At 43.6% G+C, this 26,054-nt stretch overlaps 1 protein-coding gene across 3 annotated transcripts; it reads left to right on the forward strand.

Annotated features, from left to right (window-relative positions):
• The first annotated feature begins 725 nt into the window (after positions 1-725).
• On the forward strand, positions 726-25,739 carry LOC309882551 (hepatocyte nuclear factor 4-beta-like). 3 transcript variants are annotated; one of them, XM_082769750.1, is made up of 10 exons: positions 726-930; positions 7,049-7,253; positions 9,152-9,246; positions 16,575-16,681; positions 17,766-17,921; positions 18,484-18,571; positions 19,218-19,370; positions 21,530-21,766; positions 22,403-22,516; positions 23,653-25,739. In XM_082769750.1, exons 1-10 carry the CDS (start codon positions 816-818, stop codon positions 23,787-23,789), a joined length of 1,407 nt encoding a protein of 468 aa, XP_082625876.1. In that variant the 5' UTR covers positions 726-815; the 3' UTR covers positions 23,790-25,739. The 3 variants fall into 3 exon arrangements, with proteins under 3 accessions (XP_082625876.1, XP_082625877.1, XP_082625878.1); XM_082769751.1 differs by having other exon boundaries at positions 728-930; positions 7,082-7,253; positions 23,653-25,738; XM_082769752.1 differs by having other exon boundaries at positions 729-930; positions 23,863-25,734.
• The last annotated feature ends 315 nt before the right edge of the window (positions 25,740-26,054 follow it).

The following is a 26,054-nucleotide window of genomic DNA, read 5'->3' on the forward strand; positions in this document are numbered from 1 at the left end:
CCCATTTCCATCATTTGCCATTACTTGAAACCTTCTGCCCTAGCAACTTGAAACCACAGCCAAGCTCTTGCTGGGTGGGAGCTCTGGGAAACTGGGGCTGCCTAGAGGGAGGAGGAGGAAGGCCCAAGTAATGCATCATGTCCTGAAGGCCCAGTGGGAGAAGTTACCTCACCTCTGCTCGTGGGGAAGGGTGAAAGCATGAAACTGGCTGTAATGAAACCTCATTTTTCCCTTCCATTTGTTCCAAGAGGCAAAACTAGTGCCTCTTGGCAGTGCCTCAGGCTCTAAACACTGACCTGTCTTCATGGTCTTTAGCCAGCGGTGACACTGACTCATTGTCTTCACCAGCTTCAAGTGACATCACTTGATCTTCTTCCCAAGGGCTGGTAGCCAAGCAAGGTGACACCTTTGTGGCACGGGCATGATTTGACGTGACCACTGCTTCACCCTGGAAGAGTGAAGCAGTGCATGTGTGAACGCCTTTCTGCAGCCCTTTTCAAAATATTTGTGCAGGAACAGCCATAAACCAGGCTGTATTGACCCAAAGATGCAATCCAAGTTGTTTGAGTCTAGGCCTTATCTACATCATATTATCAGGACCGAGAGCACAGATGCACCCCGGGAAGGGAGGGGACTGAGCGCGAGAGAAGGAAAGGCTTCGTCCCTTCTCTCCTGGCACGGGGAGGGGACTGCGGGCAGAGCTGGGTAATGATTTGTCAGTGCAAAGGCTGGGGTGTCTCTTTGCGGAGGAAAAACTTGGCCGTGATTGACAGCAGGGCTGTTTTTGCCGCTTCCCTTGCAGTTGACAAGTAATAATGAAGCTTTGTCAGTCCATCATGGACATGGATATGCCAGATTACGTCGACTCCTTGGACTCCTCTTATACCATGCTAGAATTTGAAAACCTTCGGGTGCTTCCGAACAACACTGGTGAGATTTCTGTTTGCTTCCTCTTGAATAACCTCTATTACCTTTGTTAAAAAGCTGTACACCTAGGAAAGACAGGTAGGAAGTGTGGGGCAAAGGGTGGAAGGGGTAATATTTAAGCAGCTGATCTGCCAACCTCTGTTGCATCTGCAGTTAGATTTGGGCTGAAATGGGTCCCCTTCACTTCCTGGTCCTTTTTAGGTTATTCCTTTCCTTGGTGTGCGGAGCATCATGTCCTGAAGAGCCAACAAGGTATTGCAAATGTTGGCGGAGCTCTCAATGGCACACCACGCATTTGTCTCCCTGTATGAGTTATGTGAGGAGCTATTATTAATATTTCTGTCTTAAAATTTATATTTTTTTCCCCTATATAACTTAGGTTCATATTTAATCCTTGGAAAAAAACGCCTCCTGCATTGTTACTCACACAATGCACCATGTGTCTAATGTAAGTTCTTCCTAGGTACATAGATAGAGAAGTGATATACAAGTGATCACTTGCCTTTTTATTATTATTATTATTATTATTATTCCTTGCTACCAAGATTGTTCATCAGCCCTTAGGCCATATAAAGAACTTGGCTAGGAGTCATGAAGTTTTATATAGAAAGACTTCCGCTTGTTCACAGAAATAAAGCGTGTTGTGTGATATTCGGAATTTGAATAGTCAAAGGTATTCTAACTTAAAGCAAACACTTTTATGGGACATTAACTGTTCACTGCCTGAAATATAAAGGACACTTTAGCCATATAACATAGAACCAATCATATAACTGAACGAAATCCCAATGTTAGCAATGCCTCTGAAGAGTTTTGGCAACATTTCATTTAATTTGTTAAGAAGCTTAGTGAAATTGAGATGGGATTTTCAGTTTCACATTTTCTGATTAGATGTCTCATCAAAACAAATCGGAGTTTCAGAAGGGCTATAGCCTGTAACATAAAATGTTTAGACTTATTATTGTTGGATATGGACTATGTCAGGAGACAAGTAAAGTTATAAAAGGCCTGAGGAAATTAAAATTTAAAGTTGACTTCAGGAAAAGCTCTCTCTGCCCTTAAATAAAGGATTTTTTTTTTTTCTCCAGATCCAGATAGGCTTGATCTTATTTCTTATTTTTGAAGAAAGTTTTCCATCCACCACTCTACTCCAGAAATGTTATTTAACACAAATATTTCACTCACTGCTGAAAAACTAGATACTTTTTACTTTTTGGAGTGGTACAGATTTTCTCCAAATTCAATACAATTTTTCAAATTCAGTACCAAAACCTGTTTGGAGCTCTTTACGTATTTTTTTTTTTCATTCAGTGGAACTGACAGGTTGAGTTTTTCTGAAGTTTATCTAGATCAGTCTTGGGTTATTTGTCTAACTGTTAATGAGTAACTGGTTCTCTCAGGAACTAGCTGTTTTGAAATTAGCTTGTTTGTCTTGGGTAAGTGTCCTACAGTTTGTAAAAATAACTTTAAAAAAGACCTCAAATGTCCATGCATTGAAATACATTTCTAACCAGCCAAGTCATCTCCTGTAGGTAACCTTAAATAGCAGTTCACAGAAACTCTGTAGTTTCAGAAATATTTTTAAATTGTTTGAAAACAATTTTAGTCATATTTTTAAAAAATATATTGGTTTGTTTTAAACCATATCTTTCCTCTGAAAGATATCTTTATTTGTGAGAGATTATTCTATATTTCCCTGTTTAAATCTAGTGGTAGTTTTGCTGTGTACGTAAAAACGAACAGGATGTATTTTAATAGTATTGAAACTGTTTCTTACATGCTAAGCAATGTTAAAGTGAACATATTTTCAAATAAGGAAATACTTCATTAAAAACAACTCTTTCCTTCTTTGGAACATTATTTCATCAAAATTTTGAGGTTGATTAATGATGTGGAACAATTCTGGTGCTAAATTTTCTGCTTCAGGAAGCTGCTATAGTTTTGAGATTTGCCTAGGTATATATTTTGTATTTTCCACCTCTAATGTACTCATAATTTGCCAAACATTTTGAGCCTAACTAATTCAAAATGAAGAATAGAGTCTTTTGTGAGAGCAGAGGGGGAGTTTAAAAAGCTGTTTTATATAGAAAGAAGGCAAAAGGAAATGAATGAAAATCAATGCTAATCCTTTTTTTTTTTTTTTTTTTTTTTTTTTTTTCTTTTATAAAACATGTGTTGTAACTGCAGAAATTTTCCCATTTTGTACAAAGTTGTTTCCTTTACCTTGGCTGGCATTACAAGCTGTATTCTCACTTTGTTTTTATGTGCTGTTAATACCCATTTCCTTGCGCTCTTGTCAGAGTTGTCATCTTGCTTAAAATATGAAGCAATATTAAAATATTGCACTAATTCTTTAGTCAAGTGTCAGCGAACACTTTCTCCCATGGTTGTGCACGTTTTCCTTTCTCAGCACTCAAGCACCATGCTAATCCCTGAGAATTTGGCACAAAGTTGGCAAAAAAAAACATTCCCAACTCCACTGCAACCTGGCTCAGCTCAAACTGTGAAAAAAAAAAAGTCAAAGGTATTTTGCCCATTGGAGTGTGCAAATTATGTGCATCCAAGACTTGAGCCAAGACTCGCTTGGATTTCTGTGTGCATATAAGCAAAATCTGGAAAGTACAGCAAGGTAATTCTCCTTCACAGTGTGCATTCAGAAGAGATAGGCATTTCCTTGAAGAGCTTAATAGCCAGTAACATAACTGAAAGGAAAAGCAGCAAACAGCTCTGAGGAGTCAGGTATCATGCAGAGCTCCAACTCTGAATTAAAGCCAGATATCATTCCCCAGCAGCATGAGACCATCCTCACTGTTATTTCTTATCGTTCTGAACCTTGGCATCATCATTTCAACCCTGGTTTGGTAATGACCTACATACTGAGGCAGTATGTAACAAAAAATTTTATATATTCTGTTTGCAAGCTTGGTTGCCCCCGAAGGTGATGAAGCCACTGGGATACTCTCATCATGTCTAGAATGATAGGTAGAATCACAGAATGGTTTAGGTTGGAAAGGACCCTTAAGATCATCAAGTCTAACCATCCAGGCAGGCTGTGGTTCCTGCACTGCACATTGTTTATATGTAGCTCACAAAAGACATGTACTTGAAACCCCAAGTTTTAATGCCAGCAAACATCAGGGAAATTCCAAGTGAGGAGTCTGGCCACAACCACAGGTCTTTATCTCAGCTCAGGATTCAAACCATGTTGAGATGAGCATCTGCTGGGGGAACATCATCAGTTGCGCCTCTCCAGCAGAAATTTCAGAGATACTGTGTTGGCATGGATTAGTTGTTGTTCTGTAATGCCACGGTGATGAACAGCTGTAACTGATATGTCTCTGAGCATCTCTCTCCTGGGTGGCAAGGACAGTCATGAGCTTGTTTCATTTGTGAGCCAGCTGTACTCTGACCAGATTCATCTGAATATCTCAGTGTGATGCTGAGCTCCAGGCAGCAACCCCTCTAGAGAGGCACAATGTGTTAAATAACATTGAGCAGGTTATTGGCTTGTGTCAGGCAGGGCTGAAATAAATGGTCTGCAGTTTTCAGCTGATTTCACAGGCACACAACAGTGCCAGCAGGGGTCTTGGCTTTCCTCTGCCTTTCTTAGTAGTGATCAGTCCAGGAAAAAGCCAGACATTCCCCAAATACTGGGTAGGTTTGAAAGCCCCACCAAAAATCAACCGATGCATACAATCTTGTTTGTGCCTTTTCTTCAGAGCTAATTCTCATTTGGAACTCATCATTAGCTGGTGACAGGATTTTGTAATTAACATTAATCATCATAAATAACATGTGCATGCTGGCTTAAGGCTTTCCTTTATCTTTAAAAATTTTTATTCTTGTCCAATTCAGCTGAACAGCACATGTGGCTACCTAACACAGACTGAACTATTATTATGGGCCTGTTTGTTATTTCATGGGTAAAAGTGAGGGCAAAATCTGGTTTGATAACTTCCATGGGCCCTCACGTGCTCAGATCCGATGGTCTTGCCTCCTGTAATACTTGGTTTAAAGCTAGAGTATGAATGTCTTACTTGCATTAACAAATAGTTCCTCTCATGTCTTACGTAAGGGGGAAAAAAACAAAACAAAACAAAAAAACTCTTCTCTGCTGAGTAAATGCTTTCCAGCATCAGGGAACATTTTGCAATCTGGACCCAGCTGAAGAATGAAGAGTCCATTGGAGACCCAAATTGTGTGACCTTGGCTTGATTCTGAAGTCAGAAGAGAAAGCATGGGTGGAGCAAGGATACAATTGGCTTTCTTATCATCATTTTTGTTGTGCAATTTTTTAACGGAATCCAGCACATTCAGTGCATTTGTTTGTGTTCGTATGTTCCTTCAAAAAAATAGATGGAGCAACAGATGCAAAAATGTTTAGCAGCACAGTTACCCTTGAAGGAGTATCCTAGTACAGTCTATTTAATAAAAAGTTATCAAATCGACATAAAAATTAAAATCAATAAAAAAAATCAATTTGAATTGCCAATAAGCATCTCTGACACAGACTATTTTTGCAAAGGACCCAAGTGCCACTTACCTACTGACAAAAGTCAGAGCTGGAGCATCTTACAAGGATTTTGGGAGCAGGTGAATCACAACTTCTGTCATTACAACCTAAGAATTATTTCGGTACTGTCATTTTTTATTCTCATGATGCTCCCATCGCACTACAACCTACTTACTTACTCATCCCTATGTTAGAAGGTGAAATATAGATGAGAAGTGTCTTTTTGAGGGAGCAAAAGGAGACTTGACCTTCACATTTGTCAAGTCTTAGCTAAAAATATCTCCATCTTAGCCATAGCTAACAAACTTTGCAGTTTTTAAAAAGCTAAAGCTTTATTGGCTTTTTTTTTTTTTTTTTTTTTTTTGGCTTTTGATTACAATTTTCATTGCATAGCAAATATTTTCCCTATAAATTGTTTGATGTGTGTTCACATACAAAAATAACGTTCTCTCTGTGTGTATATAGAAGTGTTGTGTGAGGATGACCCAAAGCTATTTTTATGCATTATGCAGTAGAAAACCTTCCTGAGACTACCCAGATTAGGTGCCAGTTCCTCCCGTTTGAGCAATTTTCTCATTTTCTCATTGCTCAATACAACACCAGCTGAGCTGTTCCCATTTCTACCCAGCTCTCCTGTGAGACGGGACATGTCTCATCCTTTGCCTAGGTCACTGTAGCACGAGATTGGCCCCTCCGGAGTGAAGAACATGCTCCCAGAGGAGCGATAAATTCATAAATCATCCTGCAGCGAATGCCCAGGTCAGGACAGACTCCACAAACATTCCTTCTCTCAGCAAGATGTAAACACTGTCATCTGCGCCTTCTCATGTGTCCTTTTTTTTTTTTTTTTTTTTTTTCCCCAAGCTGTGCCTCAAATTAGGAGGATTAAGAGAGCAGCAAGGCTGGTGGTTAAGGCCAAGGGAGAAGTTTAAAGGGGAGTTTTCAGCGGTGTATACACGTGGCCCAGGCAGAGCTATTCCTGCCCCAAATGAGTTGCTGCAAACAGGGGACATGACAGTGGGCATTCATGCGACCTAATTTTAGGTGCCTAATTTAGAAGGCAGATCTTCCTGCACCCCTCTGTAACCAGAGAAAAGCAATGGCACCCTTCAGAGGGCAAATCAGAGAAGGAACCAAACTCAGGAGAACCCAAGTGCCCCTTGTAGGAGCTGCTGTCTCTCTTGAGGTGGTCTCAAGAGGAGGTTTCAAGGTGTTTTTCATCTCTGTCACTTGTGTGTATGAAGTTGTTCATCCTTTCTGTCTCTTCTCTGCTTTCTATTTATTCAAGTTAATGATTTTTTTTTTTTTCACTATATTTTATGATACTCTGCACTTGTCAAGAAAAAAGTAGTAGTAATCGTTCAGTTCTTGTGAGTGAGCTGGGTTAGGTGCATTAAAATCTCTCTGTTCACAGAGGTGAAGGAAAACACTAGTGTAAGAAGCAAAGCCAAGGGAGCTGTGCTCAGTTGAGGCAGAGAACAGCAGGACTGTGATCTGGAGGCTTTACCAGCAGCACAACATGTGCACATATGTGGGGAGGGCAGGCTCAGTGCATGATCTGCTTGAAAAAAACAACCTGCTATCACCTCCTTCTGGTCTCCACCACAGAGACGTCTAATGGGCCCTGTTCTCTGCCCGCAGAGACCATCCCGGCCGAATCAGCAAACACCAACGTGCTCGCCAATGGCATTGGCTCCCTCTGCTCCATCTGCGGGGACCGGGCGACTGGCAAACACTACGGGGCGTCCAGCTGCGATGGCTGCAAAGGCTTCTTCAGGAGGAGCGTCCGCAAGAACCACGTCTATTCCTGCAGGTACCTGCCCCTTCTGTGATAAATAACAGCAATTTATTGACACCGTAAAGAAATTGGGGTGAAGATCAGGTTGTACAATGGGGCTCCTGTCTCAGAAGCTGAATCACCATGGCATGAATGCAAACAATAATACTGCAGCTTAGCCTTTGGCCAGAAGACAGGGAGCTAAGCCCGGTCACATTGTGAATGCTGACACCTTTTGTGACTCTGTACTATACATTTTGTGAGCTCACATTCACTGCTTTTCTCGTGCTATGAATCAGAGGAAACATAGTCCTGAGGTTTAACTGGTGTGTGTAAAACCCAGATACAGCTTCCAGGTGTGGAGTGACACCGCAACCTCGTCACAGCCCAGCAAGGGAAAGACATCCTGGCAAAGGACCAAAACTTGGGAGATTTCTTCTCAAAATGGTTTTGATTTTCCTAGTGATGCTCAAAATGAAAGCAAGAAATATCTTAGAACGTGTCACTCCCAGAGCCGCTACCACCCCCACAGCTTCTCCATTTTTTATTTCAAACACATTAAACTATGTACACCGACATATCACTGATTAATTTACAATCATTCTGAGAATGTAGCAGGGACCAGAGATGATACACAGCCACTTTGGCACACAGGTATACATTTGAGTGACTTCTTTTTTTATACAGAGGACATGATAAATTATAATTTTTTAAATCTAAAATTTTATCTTGGTTGACCTTAGAAAAATGATGTTTATTTTAACAGAGGATAAGGGAAAAAAAAAATCCACCCTCAACCTTTTCATCTCTAATTAAAACCTGGAAGTTTTCTTTCTGTTCCAGAGTTCTTCCTCCCAGGCATTCCAAATTTTTGCAATGCGAGTCACCCTCCTTGTTCTAAATGCTCCTGGGGTACTTATCACTCTTGGACACACCAGCCACAAAAGACACCCAGTCTGATATCAGTGTCCACCTGCACAGTGCCCATCCCAGGCTCTGTGGGATCCCAGCAGGAGGAGGCAACAGCTACTACCGATTTCTTTGAAATTTTGGCTCTTATTCTCCTGGGAGCAGAGTTGTTGTCCCTCCCCAGGAATTGATGAATCACTGTGATATTTGGCAGTTTTGGGAGGATATGCAGGGTCGAAGCCAAGCGAACGGTAAATGCTTGCCTGTCTGTAAATCCTTATTTGGTGAGCTGCGCTCTATTTAGCGCAGCTCAGAGCTCTGTTGTTTATCGCAGACATGAATTCCTTGGAAAGTCTTCGGGCCTTTCTACCTTTGGCTTTTTACCAGCCTGGGGAAGTGCCTCAGCTTTTACAGCCTACCAATGGTCCCAGAGCAACCTGCATTGTCTCCTCTCTGCCTAGGAGATTCCTCTTTTATCCTTTCACCCGCTGTCATGAGAGCTGCCCAATCTACATGGGCCAGCCCTTGAACAGCAAGTAGGTTCCTAAATTTCCTGTTGAAATTAATAGGAATTGGGAAGCCACTTGCTTCAAAATTAGGCTATAGACACAAAAGGGCTTGTGGGCCATAGTGCAGTTATTCTACACAAAGTAAGACTGTTAACAAGAGGGACTGACCAGCCTCAACAGAAAACACCCCAAAATAATCTGAAAGTAGGAGATGTCATCCTTGCACCACCAGGCTCCAGCACAACTTGAGTCACAGTCACGCTTTCACAGCCAAGATCCTCACAGTCCTCACGGGGTGGGTGGTCTGAGATTGCTGCTCTCCCAGATGGAGGTGGGGAGGATGAGGAAGTGGGCCAAGCCAACGCTGATTCAATTCATTCTTTGCAAACCCTTTGGCTCTGCCCTGGGATTGAGCATTGTATAGCCTAGTGAGGACTGGGAAGGTATTTGGGGCTGCTCGGGGGGAGCAGGGTTCCAGCCAGCCTGGTTGCTCCATCTTTTCTCATCTCTCCCCAGGTTCAGCCGACAGTGTGTGATAGACAAAGACAAGAGGAACCAGTGCAGGTACTGCAGGCTGAAGAAGTGCTTCAGAGCTGGGATGAAGAAGGAAGGTAGGTGCAAAGAGGCCATTCAAAACTGCCTGCTGCTGTTTCTGGCCCTACGCCCACTGCGGAGGATAGCAGCAGCAGCCCTGGCCCACAGTGGTGCTTGTGTGTCTTAGTGAGAGATATCTTCGTGTTGCAGCTGAAAACCCCATTTCCCATCTCTTCAGATTGGAATTTCAGCTACGGCTCTGTGCCAATATTCACACATCCTGGGAGGCTTCAGGATATTTTAATTCTGGGAAAGGGATTGTCTTCTTCAGGGAATACTTCAGGGCACCTAAAAACAGATTCTGGCTCTGAACTCCCTGTAGGAGGCATTTCTCAACTAGATGAATCTAGAGATCTAGCTCGGTGCAACCACTAGAATGAGGTTTAGCCCAAACATGATGCTTTGCAGCTCCAGAGCTGCTCCTCCATGGCACAGGGCACGCAGGCAGCACTCCTGGAGGCAGCTGACTCCTGTGTCCACCCGAGATGGGACCTGAGCCAGAGTCAACCCCTTCGGTAGCTCTGTCCTCATGGTGTCTATGGCATGACTACAGGGCCAAGTAGTGCCGGTACAGATGGTCCAGCCCAGTATTGTCTGGTGCCTTTTGGTGAAATTCACACTGGCTGTAGTAAGAGTTAGGTGGAGTGTTGTTGAACATCTGGATATACCAGTGACCATCAGGAAATGTCTTTCCAATGCACTAAAGGAAATACTAGATGTTATAGTGCCTAATGCTTAAGTGAGGGGAAAAACCTTTCAGTTAACCTATTCCTTAGCTCTCTGCAGCCAACTTTCCTGGAAAAGTTTGGGACATGTCATAGCACTTCTGATTTCTGGTCATATGGTGTTTGCACAGAGGGAGAGAATGGGTGATACTATTTTATTTACTCCAAGCTTCCTAGGCAGAGACTCACGTACTATTGCAGATGGGATATCCCCCCACCAACATGCAGGTAGTTGAGTTATGATTACAATTCACTCTTCACTTGAGCAGTTTTCCAGCCCATCAACAGTGTAAGAATTAGGGAGCTAGGAAGAAACTAGACAGTAAAAATCCATACCACCTAGTTAAATAACCCTCGCCTAAGGGGTGAAATCACAATTCCACTGAAATCAGGGAGAAATTTGTCACTTATTTCTGGTAATTCATAAGATTTCATGAATGATGAAAAGAATCTCTTTCCAAACCTCTGAACATATGTTTTTCTGGAGAACAGGGTGTCTTGCAGTTTGGCATAGGTCACGAATGTAGCAAAAATGTCTGTTGGTTTAATTTAGGAGAAATGGAGTAAATTCAATATCAGGGAAAAAACGTAACCGTCACAGTAAAATTAACAAACCAAAGCCGATCTGTTCAGTTCCAGGTGGAGACAAAACCAATTGCCAATGCGGTAAGCTTGGAAAAGCTGAAATCTGGTTATCAGCTCCTTTCTTTCAGCTGAAGCATGATTTTTATTGGTTTTATGGTAAAAGTTATAAAACCTTGGCTCGTTCCTTCATTATTGATTGCAGCTTGATGGAAGATGACTCATTTCAAGTTCCACATAGCCACATTCTTTGCAACGTTTTTATGAGTGCATGGTCAGGTTGTGTGCTCCCAAACTGCTCATGTGTTTGGTACAGAAGATTTTAAGGCACCTTGAGCAACTGCTTTGCAGAAATTAGCTTAGCTGACCGAAGCTGTATCCAAAACATATGTGCAGAACTGTGAAAAAAAAATATTTCTTGCACAATTGTGTGCACAAAAAGAACACAGTTATTTGCTTTAGGGTGGTTCTAGATTAATATTAAACAGTATTGCAAAGCACTGGGGGAAAAAAAGAGAAGCCACGTCTTAGGATAGAGCAGAATAAGGATGATACAAATGTTTGTACATAATCTTTTTTCAGTGCTGTTCACCGATTTATGTCAGAGTTGTGACATCCACACTCAGGTTGTTATGTCAGGTTGTCCCAGCACTGGCACACAGCACCTTGAAACTTTTTCTCTGTCGCATCGTTTTTCAACCAGCCCATATAATAGCAATCAGACTTTCCAGGGTGTGGTAACAACAGTGTTTATTCACCGTAGAGGGGAAGAAGCTGGAAATGATCATTTTCCTGGCCTATGCGTGACAATACACCTGGGGTGGGGCCAGTGGGGTTGTGTCACCCTCACCCCTTCCCACCACCAGCACCCTGCTGACCCACTGTTCAATGGTTTTATGTGCAATGTTGGAAAACTTGCTGCTCCCCAGATGTTCTCATCCTGGAAAAAATAACTGATAAGATGGAGATCTGGATTCAGAGATTTTTATTTTTTATTTTTTCCCAATTTTCCTGTGTTGTAAGACATGATGTGACACATTTGGATCTTTCTTTCTCTTTGTTCCCCTGCTGGAAACTTCTCTTCTGGATATGAGAAGGAGAGGGACTATATTAACCAGCCTGGCAGAATGGAAATTTCTGCCTAAAGAAAAAGCTGTGTGATGCAAAAACATGAACTAGCTTTAGACTGGCTGTCTGTAGGGGCAATTGTGTAGGTGCATGGCTAAGGGTATCACTGTGGGCTGGTACTGGCAGCATGGTATTTCCAGGCTGTATGTTCAGCATAAGTTTGGGGCAGCTGGGCAGAGTTCACTGAGAAAAGCATCAGTAGAGTTCTTTAGATTGTCTTGGTTGTATGCTCTGGATTTGATTCTGCTTTTGGAAAGGACCAGGAATGTCCCACATGAACCCTATGCCTCCAGAGAGAAATCTTGGAGAAGGAATGTCCAAAGCATCCAGCTACTGCTTGGGCCAGAAGGGATCCAGGTCCCATTGGAGCCAGCAGGAACAAAAAGGGCCAAAATTTGAGACTTGTGGAAAATCCCGTCTCTAGATTTCCTAGAAATTATGTTATTCAGAAACACTCCTATCGCAATTACATTTTTGATATCAATAATTCAGTTTAATAAATAACCAATCATTAAAATTGAAACAAATGAGGAGGAAAAGACTTATGACTATGACTACGGTTAAGGGTTTCTGCAGGAGATTCATTCCCTTCATCTCATTTTGTGATTAGGGCTGGGACAGTTCCACAGGATGGTCCATGTGTAACAATGGCATAGCTGTTTTTGTTTGTTTGTTTGTTTGTTTGTTTTCTTCTTTTTTTTTTTTTTTTTTTTTTTCCTTTTTTGTCTGTTCTCTCTACTTTTCTCTCTTTGCACAGGAGAGAGTTTGATTTCTGTTGATTTGCACAACGATACTGGACAGGTTTCTGGTCACTACAGTGTCAGTGAATGAGGAGTGCATCTGATATCTAACCACTCCTCAAAAAAAAAAAAAAAATACAGTAAGAGACTATTTTTAACATCTTATTGAGATCATGTTTAACCTTGAATAAATTAGCAGGGTGTGAGTTTTCCAATGATCCAGGCTACCAGCTCACATGGAGCTGGACACCTAATAACCTTGAAGCCTTTTGAAATGTCCAACACTGTACTGTCAGGACTCAGTTTACTGGTGAAGAAAGACAGGTTAATATTTAAGCTCTCAGCCCTTTAAAGTAATTTATGAATGTACATGAAATCCTTTAGATCTATGCAGAAGTCAAAAGAATTATTGTATCACTGCCACATCACAGTAGGAGGACTCGAGGCTATTATTCATTTATTCTTGTTAAATTGGATAGGTTTATAGGATGGTTTTATTAGTGTTTCACAGGGCCTCTATCTTGTTTCATCCCTTTTGTTTGCGAATCTCTTCTGTCAGCTTGCAGCAGTGTGGGACCACAGTTTATTGCAAAGGGAGATGGACGAGTTGAAGGATCTTCCCCAGTTTGCGATAGTCATAAATCAGCCCACTGCACGTGAAAGGATTAAATGTGCATGTACCATTGGGTTTTACGTGCAAATAAAATGTACCACACCTACAAAATCAAAGATAGCCTAGGGAAAGAAAATATACTTGTGCATATAAATTAACTCAGCAGCAAGAAGGAGTAAATCTGTCAGTGGAGATGGAAGCACTGTGAGTGCCAGCACCACACTGGGGCACTGCACCTTCCTCCTCCTGCTCTCCATTTGTGCACACACACATCCACATCTCATTTAATACACTTCCAATCCCATCAACATTGAATGAGGATTTTTTTTAGTGGATTTATAATAGAAATAGTACCTCCCATGTAGGCAGGTGGCAAAGGAGGGTTTTAACCTCAGCAGTTACCATGGAAAGTTACTGGTTTGGTGCTGTTCCCATCAAATCAATGCCTCTGTTCGTATTTATTGGATTCCCCGGAGGTTCCTTGTCACATGCTCTGCACCGATGTGCCAAGGTAACAAGGACAAAATGTTTGGGAAACGCGGGCTTGTTGCAATCCCACAAACATACCGCTGTTTACTCAAGAGCTGCAGCGAGCTCCACAGCCCACCCGCTGTCACCCTTGATGCGCTCATGGCAAAAGGGCCTGGACTTGATCTGAATATTAAAATGTCAGATGGAGGAGATGTTTGTTTTCCCGTTTGCTTCCCACAGCCGAGACGTGTCAAATTCCCTGGAGGGAGATGTGGGCATCGTCCTGCCTTCCCTACAAATTCCCTGGGGGAAAAGTCTGGGCTGGGGACATGCTGTCTCTGGCCAGCAGTATCACAAAGACATTTTTCTGCTGACGTCCCCTTGCATGGGGCTGCAGTGGCCCTTCCCATCCCTGGCACCCATCTGCATGGCTCTGGGCTCCTTGCAGGGCCTCCGAGCTATTTTGGGTTGGGGCCCAGAGCCACACACACCACAGACATCACTGCCCCTCCGCTGGGAGCCTGACCGTGACCCTCGGATGTGCTGGCTTGGGAAACCAGGGCACTGGGCAAAGGATGGGAAGAGAGAAAAAAGATGAGGGAGCAAAGCTTCTTCTGGAAACAGTGGGAGACAGCACTGGGATTTTAGTCCTTCCTGCATGTTTGCTTAAAGTTATTCACTGAACAGCCACGATCACGTCTGAGCCTGAGCGCCCTCAGCACCAGTGATACCTCACCATGGATGACCTACTCCTTCCTTTTTACAAGCACAATAAATATAGCAATATAATTACCCCACAGCAACAGATTAATTTTTGTGGCAGGTAAAATATTAACTCCCTCTTGTATCTAATTCCACAGCACCTTGGGTACTTTCAGTGATAACACCCAAATCACCTTGAGAAAGTCGGCCGGTGCCATCCACTTACACTTGAAGATTGGGCTTATCAGGGCATGAGGGAAGCATTCAAATACGTGCCATAAAAGCACCCAGGAGAAAAACAGGCTGCAGGCTCTTAAAGGAGTCTGCCATCAGGGCCCAGGGCTGGTCTGGGGGACCCATGTAATGTGCGTTGCTTGATTAGAAAGGCAGAATTGGTAACTTTTCTTGGAATTACATAAAAGAGCCCATTTGCCCCAGAGAGCATCTGCTACTAAGCCAGCCGTGAAAGGCTGGGCAGGGACTTTCCAAGGATGGCAGCGATGCCATATGTGCGGGCGGGCCGGCTTCTGGTCAAGGCTGGATGCTTTCTGGTGGACAGAGAAAAGCAGTGAAGGATTAATCTGTGCTGAATATTAATCATAGGTAATGTGTGTATTTCCTATAACCACCCTCAGACTTGGGGGGAGCCCTGCCCGAGTGCCTTCTTCCACCACCCCCATGCACAGGGTAACACATGCCGATATCTCAGGTCAGTTAGTGGAGTCTCCTACCTTAACCTACGTTTTTTTTTGTTTGTTTAAATCAATATTTCATTGCCTCCAGAAAGTATCTTTAGACTGAAAAGGCTCCATTGCTACACAATTGTGCATCGCACCTCTTCCAAATCGATGTACCGATCATTCAGGCTTTCATGGAGGGGGTGAAAAAAACAAAAGTGGCTTTGGTTTTTGATCCCGGCAGCCCCGTGCCCAGCACGCTCTGTTCAGCTGCCAGAAGGCCCTGGCTGCCAGCAAGGCTGTGTCCCAAATCCTGGAAAACAAACACCACACTTCTGCCAATAATGGGAAATATTGATCTCGTCGCTGTTGCCTGTTTTCTGCCCTTTCACTTTGTTGGCCTCTCATCAGAGGCCAGTTGGGAAAAGAGATAAGAGGTTTGACCTGAGCTGGCAAAAGAAGCCCATAAAACCAGCCACTTTCCCACCCTGTGTGAGAAATGGTGCCCACATCTCCTTTGAGAACTCTGAGAAATGAAGGGTTCTCGCTCTGCAGCAAGGCCCAGCATCGAGACAAATTCTTGAAAAAAGAGTGGGCAAACGGGACAGATTTTGCTGAATCTGAAAACAAATAAACAAAACAAAATCTTTGCTGGAAAAATCTGCAGCCATGTTGAGACAAATGCTGCACTGGTTAGTTTCCGAGGAGTTAAAGCCCTGTAAGGAGTGCTGTGACAGCTCAGCCTGAGTCATTCCCCCAGAAAAAAAAAAAAAAAAAAAAAAAAAAAAAAAAAAAAAAAAGCAGCCTGGAACTGCTGGAGGAAGAAGGAGGGCTGTGCTCTATTAGCACCACATGCTCAATCTTCCTGCTCCCTCTGCCCTGATGGCAGTTGCCTTTTGGAGCTGTACGTGGCTGAGATGGAGGAGCTGTCAGGAAAACACCAAGCCCAGGTCCTGGCTCCATTCTCCAGCCCCTGGGGGCTTGTTTGCTGCTGGACGGAGGCAATAGGGCTCAGGAGAGAAACTAACACTGAAGCCATGGCTGCTTTAAGTCTAAACCCTGCATTTTCCCTTGCTGCTGCTTTACTCGGTGGCTGCAGCCGAGGTGAAGCAGTTGCATGGTGCAAAAAGAAGCTGCTGACGTGCAGTGCATCCCTGATATCCCCCATGTAGGGCTGAGAGCAAGACTCTGGATGTAGCTTGTGTTTATGGGAAAGGGTGGTTTAAAGGGTAGAACAATCCTAAACCCCAAATCAGCCTATTTTCTAATTCAGCATGGCACAGCCCTACCTTTCTGTTTGCAAAACCCTGGGGCTGATCTTTGCTCTGCAGGGTCACTGTAAAGTGTCCAAAACCTCACTGCATCACTGTCAGTAAGGCACAGGCTGCTTGGGGAGCTCAGGAACAAGGGATGGTGCAAGGGGGGATCAGTGGACTGAAACTTCCTTTCTTTTAAGCTGCTTTAATGACGTGACTCCATGTGAGCAGCGGCAACGTCCCCTAAGGACCCCCACCTGTGAAGCCTCAGGGATGGGGGACATGCAGGCTGTGAGGTGGGATCAGAGAACAGCTTTTCCAATGCCGTGAGACGAGATGAAGCTTGGGAGCAGATATCCCAAAGCCCCAGCTTGCCCTGAGCCCCATGAACCCTGCGGTCAGTCGTGTGCGGTCTCCCAGCTAACAGCAGTGCTGTGCGCTCTCGTTTCAGCTGTGCAGAATGAGCGGGACAGGATCAGCATCCGCCGGAGCAGCTACGAGGACAACGGCTCACTGTCCATCAACGTGCTCACCCAGGCCGAGGCCATGGCACAGCAGGTATGAAACGTGGGTGCAGCCCCTTAGATAAGTATATGGCCTTCAGCTACTCCTCCCGGGTTAGGGACTCGCTGAACCCACCAGGTTTTCCTCCTTTGGCTCTCTCAGAGCCAGACGGAAGAAAATGCTTTAAAGATACCCAAAAGCAAGCAGTAAAAATCCTCAGTGCTTTCTCAAGACAGCATATCCTGCAAGAAGCAGGTGGAGCCTTTGGGGTATGAGATGCAGAACTGAAATTCCAAGGGCTGAGGGGTGCTGCAGAGCCCAGGTCCCCCCTGCCCCCCACCTAAAGTATTACCACCCCCCTTAAAACTCCCCATATCCTGTGCAGAAGTTTAACCCGCCTCACGTGCCCTGGTCTGAACACAACATTCCCATCATGGTCTGTTATATCTTTCATTTTTTTTTTTTTTTTTTCCAGGACAACAATTTTAGGGGAGAAAAACAAAGCTAATAAAACCGCTGGGCTTAAACTAACACCGATAGCTTTCTTATTTCACGTTCCACAATGAATCTCACCCTGCGTGTCCTTTAAATTCCTGTGCAAATAGCCTTTCTCCACAGAGACATATGGTCCAGATGTTGCATATTACATGCAACAATACGTCCGCTTCCTTTGCAAAAATTATATTTTAACCCTGTCCCCTCCTTGCAGCTCTTTAGAGAGCAAAATGGGCATTTTGTGTCCCAGACAGCCACCTGGGGGGGAAAGCTGGATGCATTTCATGCATTTTGCTGGCTTGCAGTGAAGCTCAGCCCCATTTTTGCTGGCTGCTGTGGGAACATGAAGCAAATTTTGTCCTGAGGCTGCCAGGGGGAAGGAGGCGGAGGAGGGCGGGTGTCTGCTGGGACCGAGCACCACCTCGTGGAGGCTTCGCCCTGGTCTGGGGAATAAGTGATTAGCCCCAGCTGCAAGCCTTTGGTCAAAAGCCTGATGAGATTTTTGTCCAGGAATGTTCAGCACGTTACCCGTGGATGGCTGCTGTTGAGGAACGATGTGGTTAAGAGCATGGGAATGGATGCTCGGTTGGGAAAATCGCACTGATCGTGGTCCCAGTGCTAAGCGGGGTCGCTTCTCTTTCAGTACGCGTCGCTGAGCCCGGTGCACAGCGCGGACATTGCCATGAAGAAGGTTGCGACAATCAACGACGTGTGCGAGTCCATGAAACAGCAGCTCCTGGTGCTAGTGGAGTGGGCAAAATACATCCCGGCGTTTTGTGAGCTGCCGCTGGACGACCAGGTGACGTGCAAATGCCTTGCCCCCGCACATCTATTGCCTCCCACACACATTCCCAGCCCTACCTTCCAACGGGGACATTAATATAGAGATCACCCTGCAGAGAGCAATAAAATTGCAGGACAATAATAATAATAATGGACAAGGGAGTGATTAACAATGAATCCAGTAGCCAAAATGCCCCAGAATATGGAGCTGATCACTCCAGGATGCACAAGGACCCAAGCAAAAAGGTGTTCCTTTTATTGAAACCTGGTGGATGGATATAAAAAAACATTTATTTCAGAATAACTCCAATAAACCAAAGCCTTATTTGCCCTTTCAGATGAAAACTTTTATTTGTTGTGAACATAGCACTTCTGAAAAGTGAAAATATCCTAGTAAATTATAGCACTTCTGGACAGTGAAGATTTCCTAATAATTTCTAGCTCTTAATAGTACTTAATCTGTAGATCTGACAGATCTAAACAAACACTGAATTTGGCTGAATCTAACCAGCAACAGCTCACCATTCTGCTCTGCTTTGAAAACTTAATGCCATTTCTGTCTTCTGTGCCACCTCCAGGTCGCCTTGCTCAGAGCCCACGCAGGGGAACACCTGCTCCTGGGGGTAGCCAAGCGATCCATACCGTACACTGATTTTCTATTACTAGGTAAAGTAGTGAAAGCATTCCTGCTTTTATAATTTGCACACATGAAATTGTGGCAGAGAGAACCCCAATATTAAGTGGGATCTCAAACTGTTTTGCCTTTTTTTTTTTTTTTTTAACTAATTGCCAGATCCAGGCAGTGAGCTATTTGGGTATTGGTGCTGAAAAATTTAGCACACAGGCCTATTAAAAATGATAGTGTGAATAAGTAGCCTTTTCATGTAACTCTCTGCCACCAAAAATACAGATGGGATTATTCTTGGGAAAAGGAGAATACTGCCCTTGACAGCAACGTGTTAACGCAAGAGTGGGAGGGAGAATATTGTTTAAAAAAATGCACCAAAAATAAAGATACAACACCACTTCCAAACAGATGCTAGGTATAACAGAGGGTAAATCAGAGCAGAAGATGGAGCAGGCTTTGTGTATGGTGTGACTGCACCAACATGTGCAAAATAGATAATTAAGGACCAAAGAAGCACATCCATGGCTTGCTTCTCCATCAATCTGAGCATGAAGCTGCATACTGGAAATCTGCTGTGCGTGGGCAGTGGGACTACCTGGCAATAGGGGTCTGGATGGCTTCTGGGTGAGGCCGTGTCTGCAAAGCTGGAGCAAGTGTCCAAATCTGGATTTCTCATCTCCCCAGGGAATGACTTCATCATCCCCATGCACTGCCCGGAGCTGGAAATTGCTCGTGTGGCCACCAGGATCTTGGACGAGCTGGTCAAGCCCTTGCGGGACATCCAGATTGATGACAATGAGTACGCTTGCCTTAAAGCCATAATCTTCTTTGACCCAGGTGAGCTTCATCCTGCTTGCTGGGGCAAGCTTGGGGCTCGAGAAAGGGTTGGTGTGTTACAAAAGGCTATGGGAAATGGGGCAACAGGTGGGGAAATGCAGCTCTTCCTCCTGCTTTTGCAATTCTAAATGTAATGTCTAACTTCAGAGTCACATCAAGGTTAGTGAGCTGTTCAGCAGAGTAAAGAAAAATTTCTGGACTGCTTTCTTGCCTCATGGGTGAAGCAGGAGCTCTACAGAGCTTCACCCCATGGGTATGAGCGTGATGGGTGCCACAGACACAGTGCAGGGAGTTACTGTTGCACCTGTCAGTGTGGAGCATATATGGGCAGGGAAACATCTTTCAGGACATCTCTAGAAAACACTGATGTTGATTCTGAGCTACTTTCCTTTCTCCCTCAGAGTGTCCTGAAAAGCACACTTGCAAAGAAAGTAATATTAGGAGGCAACAGAAGTAGTGGGGAAAGCAGCCAGAGATGCAGGCTGTGAAGCCCAGCGAGGCTGAGGACACTCTAACCAGGAAAACCCCTTGGCAGCAGCTCTCTGTATTTCACTCTGTCTCTGCTGTGATGAGCAATATTTAGCAGTGCAGCGAGGACATGTTGGAAATGGCCTCTTCCCGAACACTTTGCTATTTAGGACGTAGTAACACCAGCCAGACCAATGTGCAAGTCTCAGCAGACCTTAGAGGAGTTTTTCTGCTACTGCAGGGTGGCTTCAAGAAAGCCCATCAGTCTGAAATGAAAGAGATGCCTACTGAGGATATATGTGCTTATACTGAATTATGCATAAGCTAAGCGAATCAATTGAGCAGCAGCTTGAAGCATCCATGAGTTCAGAAAGGAGTTTTAAAAACCACAGGCAGCTGGACTGTTCGGGGTATTGAGTACCCAGAAATATCAAGGATGTTTGTTAATGGAGCTTGCTGGCAGCCAGTCCTGGCTGAGGGCAGCTCAGGGTGGAGAGGAGAGCAGGGAAACACACAAAGGAAAATAAAAGTTTGCTTTGAACCTTTGCTACATTCTTGTTCCTCAAACATGGGGGTTTTCATTCCAGCTCAGGTACGATGCCCTTGGTACTGCATTTGAACCACTTTATTGTGTATTGCCTTGTAGCTTGGAGAAGAGATGGGAAACAATACCAAGTTGAGAACAACGCCCTTTTGTCGTTGGCATCTATTAGCATGGAAAATTAGCATATCATCTCCCATTAATCATTTTTTTGCTGTGTTCTCTGATTTAAAATCGAGATACAGGAGTTTTACAAACATCATGAACTTTGGCTTGCCAAAGAGCCTGCCACAAACCTGTGTAAGGATGGTGTAATCAAAAGCAGTCTGCAAATTACCTTCTCAGCTGATTGGTATCTCAATGAAGCTTTAGATTGTTGCAACAATGAGTTGTGATTTCATCTGAAAGGAAAAAGTGCAAAGTTCCACAGAAGTGAAATTCATTCATGCTAACAAGTAGGCTTGTCCATGGAGTTACACATTGACATACAATAACGTGCTAACTACTCTATTTAATCTCTTGGCATGATGATCCCTAAAATGTATTGCTTGGCAGTTCTTTGTAGACTGAAGGAAACAGTCCAGCGAGCCAGAAATCTCAATTTTAGATAGCAGGAAAAGCAGGAGTGGAGAGCTGTAAATCCTGACACTTCAGCCTACCCTTGAAAATTTACTTGATTAAGCAAAACTGGACTGGTAGTGCATGGAAAATGGATCGACTGCAGGTCAAAGACAGGAAATCCAGACAAGAATCTGATGCTAGAGCTCATGTGTTTACAACAGATAAACTCTAAACCTGTGTGGATTTAGTGGCAGTAGTTGGGACTCAAAACTTTCAGGCGAAAATCCCAGGCTGTTTACTTGGACAAATACAGTTCCGCTTTTAAATCCTTCCTCTTCGCTTACGGCTGTAGCCAGATATATCCATCTGAATCAAGCTCTTACTATTTCCCCTCAAATATCTTACTCCATCTAAGATATGAAGTAGTGACAACCTGATGTAAATCTATCAGATAAACTTGTACACTCAGAGAGAGCCAGTGGAGTCACTTGGGTCTCAGCCTTTTTCCTCCACAGAGCCTGACTGCCAGAGTAACACTTTTTGGCTGCAAAGGCCATCAATTAATTTTATTTCTTCCTCCCCTCCCCAGACTGCAAAGGCCTGAGTGAGCCCGGGAAGGTGAAGAACATGCGATTCCAGGTCCAAGTCAACCTGGAAGACTACATCAACGACCGCCAGTATGACTCCCGGGGCCGGTTCAGTGACATCCTCCTCCTGCTGCCCCCACTGCAGAGCATCACCTGGCAGATGATAGAGCAGGTCCAGTTCGTGAAGCTTTTTGGCGTGGCGAGGATTGACAGCTTGCTGCAGGAGATGCTGCTGGGAGGTACGAACCCTGCTGAGGAAGGATGGCAGAGCTGTTCTATTTCAAAGCCATTATGGGGCTTCTTGCCAGGGTTTTTGTCCTCTGGCAGATGTATGGTAGGGAGAACCTGGTCCTGGGAGGAGGGGAAGTGAAGGCTCAGTTTGAATTTTAGCTCAAACATGGGGTCTTCTCACTCAAGTCCAATCCCTGAGCTGTTCTATCTCTGAGCCAGTCTATCTCTGAAAATCTGATCTTTGGACAATTTAGAAGTGGGTACATCCTGTGTGCTTCACGCCACTGGGAGCTTGACTTTTTGTCAACCTACGAAACTGATGCAGTTTGCAGAGAGATAACACATCTTTGCTAGCACTATGCAAAAGTCATAACTTTATGGGAAACCCTGATATGAGCGGTAATTGCAAAGTACACACAGAGATGAACAGCACGGTTGGTTATTAGCTGAAACCACAGCCATCTGGGAGGGCTGTCTCTGGACATTGAAAGGGCTGAGAGCAGGAAGGAAGCAAAGAGGAGCCAAGATATTAACCCCCACCCACAGAGGTCTCCCACATTCCCTGAAAAAAGATGCTTGTGCCAGAGCATCTGGCTTCTCGGTGACTATGCAAAGAACAATGTCCTTATCCAATTCCTCTGCAGGATCCACCATCGACCTCCAATACCAGTCCGGACCTCCCAACCTCAACCTGGAACAGCTGCCAGGACACGTCCTCCCAAGCAACATGAGCTCTGTGATTCACACCGTCCCAGACCGTATGTGTCCATTTTTGTGCTACTAGTGTCAGGTTATTGAAGGGACTGGATAGGAGAATTGGTTAAGAAAATCAAGTTTAAGTTTATTTTTTAATTTTTTATTATTTTTTTTTATTTATATATTTAAGCATTACACTTAGATCTGAGTTCACATCTCCCCCCTTGCTGACTTCCTTTAGCATGAAGTCTGGAAACACGCTCCACAGAGAAGCTGAGATTTTCAGTTAATAGCATGAGCCAAAGGGATTTTGAGATGCTACTAAACATCCCAAGAATAAATAAATAAATAAATAAATGAATGAATGAATAAATAAATAAATAAAATCAAGAGTGGTGACGGTGAGTGTCTATTAATGTAGACAGCACTGGGGAATACCACAATGGTGCACAGACAGTTAGTGGCAAGAGTTTCCTTAAGTAAAGCATTCTGGTTGCTGTCAGCCAGAACACCATCCAATCTGAACAACTGACCATCTTCAACCACTCCAGACACTGCTGCCAGGCAATTGCTATTTGTTAAGGCATTTATCCACTGTAGTAGCAAACAGATTATGCTATTTAGAAAAAAAAAAAAAAAAAGAAAAGAAAAAAAAAAAAAGCAGAGCATGATTTGCAATTTCACAATTACTGCCGCCTCGTAATCACAATGCCTTACACAGCTTCCTCTTGCAAGTTTTGCTCATACACCTCTAATAGTGTGTTTTCCTGTTTCTTGACCATATTAATGTAGGTATCTTGTTTTAGGTTTCTGTCTCTTTTTTCTTTTAAAGCCACCTTGCAGCAAGGGAAATTAAGAGAGATGCTGATGTAGACACTGAGTTCTGTAAATGAAGTCTAGTTGCCAGCAGGTTGAGCTTTCTTCTGATTAAGAGAGTAAGGAATAAAAAGCAACTGGGCACAAGCATTTCCCAAGGGCAAAATACTGGGAAGAGCTGGTGTGTACCTATCAGCCCCTCCTAGGCCTCATTACAACCCAGGAAGGAAGAACATGCCTGAACTGGGGCTGGATTCCCCCCACCACCACTCCAAAGCTCCTGCTCCTTGGTTCGTAGGATGGTTTGCTGATTTTATTTGGACACTGCTCTATTGACCAGCAGCAAAGGCCATTCTAATTCTGTTTCTTTTCTCTCCCACAGCATCTCCTGAACCATCCCTTCCATCTCCTTCTACAAGCACAGGCAGTGAAGACTATAAACTAGGCCCTAGCGCAGGCCCCAGCGCTGTAGCGCAGCTCTTGCCTCAGACAGTTATACCCAAGCAGGAGATTTTATAGGGAGAGTGGAAGGAGAAGCTGGGAGCAATGTGGAAACCGTGCTGAAAGTGAATCGGGCCCTTTCTTTTTGCAGAGGCAAAGCACGGCAATACCCTGCCTGTCACCGGACCTGTCGGTCACACACTTTCCTGTCCGTGAGTAAAGCACCAGACACCAGACTGCAGCAGGAGCCTCGCCATGGGTCATCCCGCCGCCGTCACCCTCATTTGTCACCCCCAGTTCACAAGGGATTGCGGTTAATGCTCTTTTCAGTAGGACCAAGACTGTAAGCTCTTCGGAGCAGGGCTTTTGACTGCACATATTGTCATCTAACTCAGTGTGATCACCACCCTTTTGAAGCCTTTTGCGCCTTTTTGAAGCCTTTTGCTATTTTATGGAAACAAACGCCTTACACAGCTCCTGTTAATTGTTAATGAATACATTCTGTCTTGAATTGGCAGTATAGAAAGGTCTATCCCCATTAAAAAATTAATTACATTCCCATTTCTCTTGCTGCAAGTTAAGCTTTAGGATGACTACCTTCATAATCCTTACAGGCTTTCTTATGTCACACAGCTGTAATACTTCTTCCATGTAGACCAGCCAACTTTAATGCTGGTTGTTATGTTGTTGTATTCCATGATTTCCAATGTGTATGGAGTCCATTTGTTGCATCTAACACTGCTGCAAGATGGCAGCAAGACCTCTGCATTGGTCTATGGCTGCCTGGTCTGGAAAAACCCACAACTGGCAGCAAGCTCAAGAAGCTGTTGACTTACCAAATCATTTCTTTGCCTTTCCTGCAAACTTTTACTGCAACCATATTTGGAAGAAGCAACAGTCCTGGCGAAAATGCAAAAAAGAAAAAGCTTTTCCCGCTACATAGGTGTGATTTTGCTGCAGTTTTTCTAAATCTTTGTAATGTCTGTAACCTAAAAGTTATAGCTCTGAATTTGTCAGATAAGGAGGAGGCAGGTCTTTTGTGATCCATGTATTTAAAAATGTTTGTATTTAAAACATACAGTCTTTCTGAATTTAGTGTACATCTCAGTCAGCAGTGACCAGTTATTAACGATGCTACAGCTACTGAAAATAATCTCTATAAAATCTCTAAAGTTCCTCAGGCGCTCTCACTATGGTACAGCATTTATTCACATGAATTAACCGTCATTAGAAAGCCAACTGCTGGATTTCTACATTTGTGCAAAAGTCCAATGACCTCCATTGGGCAGCTCTCAAGGCATTAAGGATGGTCTCACACTGAATCTAGGACACAACGGAGAATTCTTTGTTCTGTCACGTTGCACGTATCTGCCACCCCACAAGCACCATCCCTGCTCACCACAAAGATGAAATGACGGTGCCCAGCCATAGCTTATTTCACTGACGCTTGTGAAGCACTTTGAGATCCTCAGACAGAGGACACTATGACAATGCAATCTGACTGAGTGAAAGAGGAGCTGGGAAGAGCATCCAAACCCACATCAAAAGGGGAACACTTTGTACTCAGGTCATTTCAGTGGCTCGGGAAGATATTTTAAAGTTGCCATTCTACAGTGTAAGAGTTGAAAACCATTGAGGACTGGGTTGAATTTCACCTAACATCACAATGTTTTATTTTTCTACTGTCTATGATGAATTTGATCTGATATAAATGCTGATAACTTTGATTTGAAACAGCTATACCAGGAAAACAAGTCCTACTGCAAGCATTCCTGCTGCATCTGTACTTGTGTAACATTGCTTCCAGTTCCTCCATCATGTAGATTACTTTTCTAGAAATTAAATGTACATTTATACTCATCAATGGTAAGAAAATAAATCTAGTGGAAATAAATTCCATATGGTCCACAGTTCTCAGAAAGAAAGCTTGATTTTTTTTTTTTTTAATTCAAAACAAAGTTTTCAAGTTCCTTTGTTGATTTCTCCATCGCAAATATCCTAGGGATTTTCACCTGTTTAATAAAAAAAGAGAATAATATGTGGTTGCAAAGCCCTGATTTTACTTGATATTTTATAACTAACTCACAACAGGCCTACATTTAGGGCCAGAATTGATTCATAGCAAAAATCTCTTCCTGGCTTTCCTGTCAAATCCCACTCTAAATTAAATCAATGTTCTTGGAAGTCAGTACTTCATTAGTTTCTGCTTTATTGGACTAATAATTTTTCGTAATGAAAAGTTCAAAACCATAATTTAAAAATATTTTAGTAGTGGGGTAAGATGCCAACTGTTTGTCAGAAAACATGCACCATGCATCTCAGGTAATGAAGTCTAACCTATTG

The sequence above is a fragment of the Aythya marila genome (assembly GCF_965140915.1).
Source record: "Aythya marila genome assembly, chromosome: 12".
In the NCBI taxonomy this organism is placed as follows: Eukaryota; Metazoa; Chordata; class Aves; order Anseriformes; family Anatidae; genus Aythya; species Aythya marila.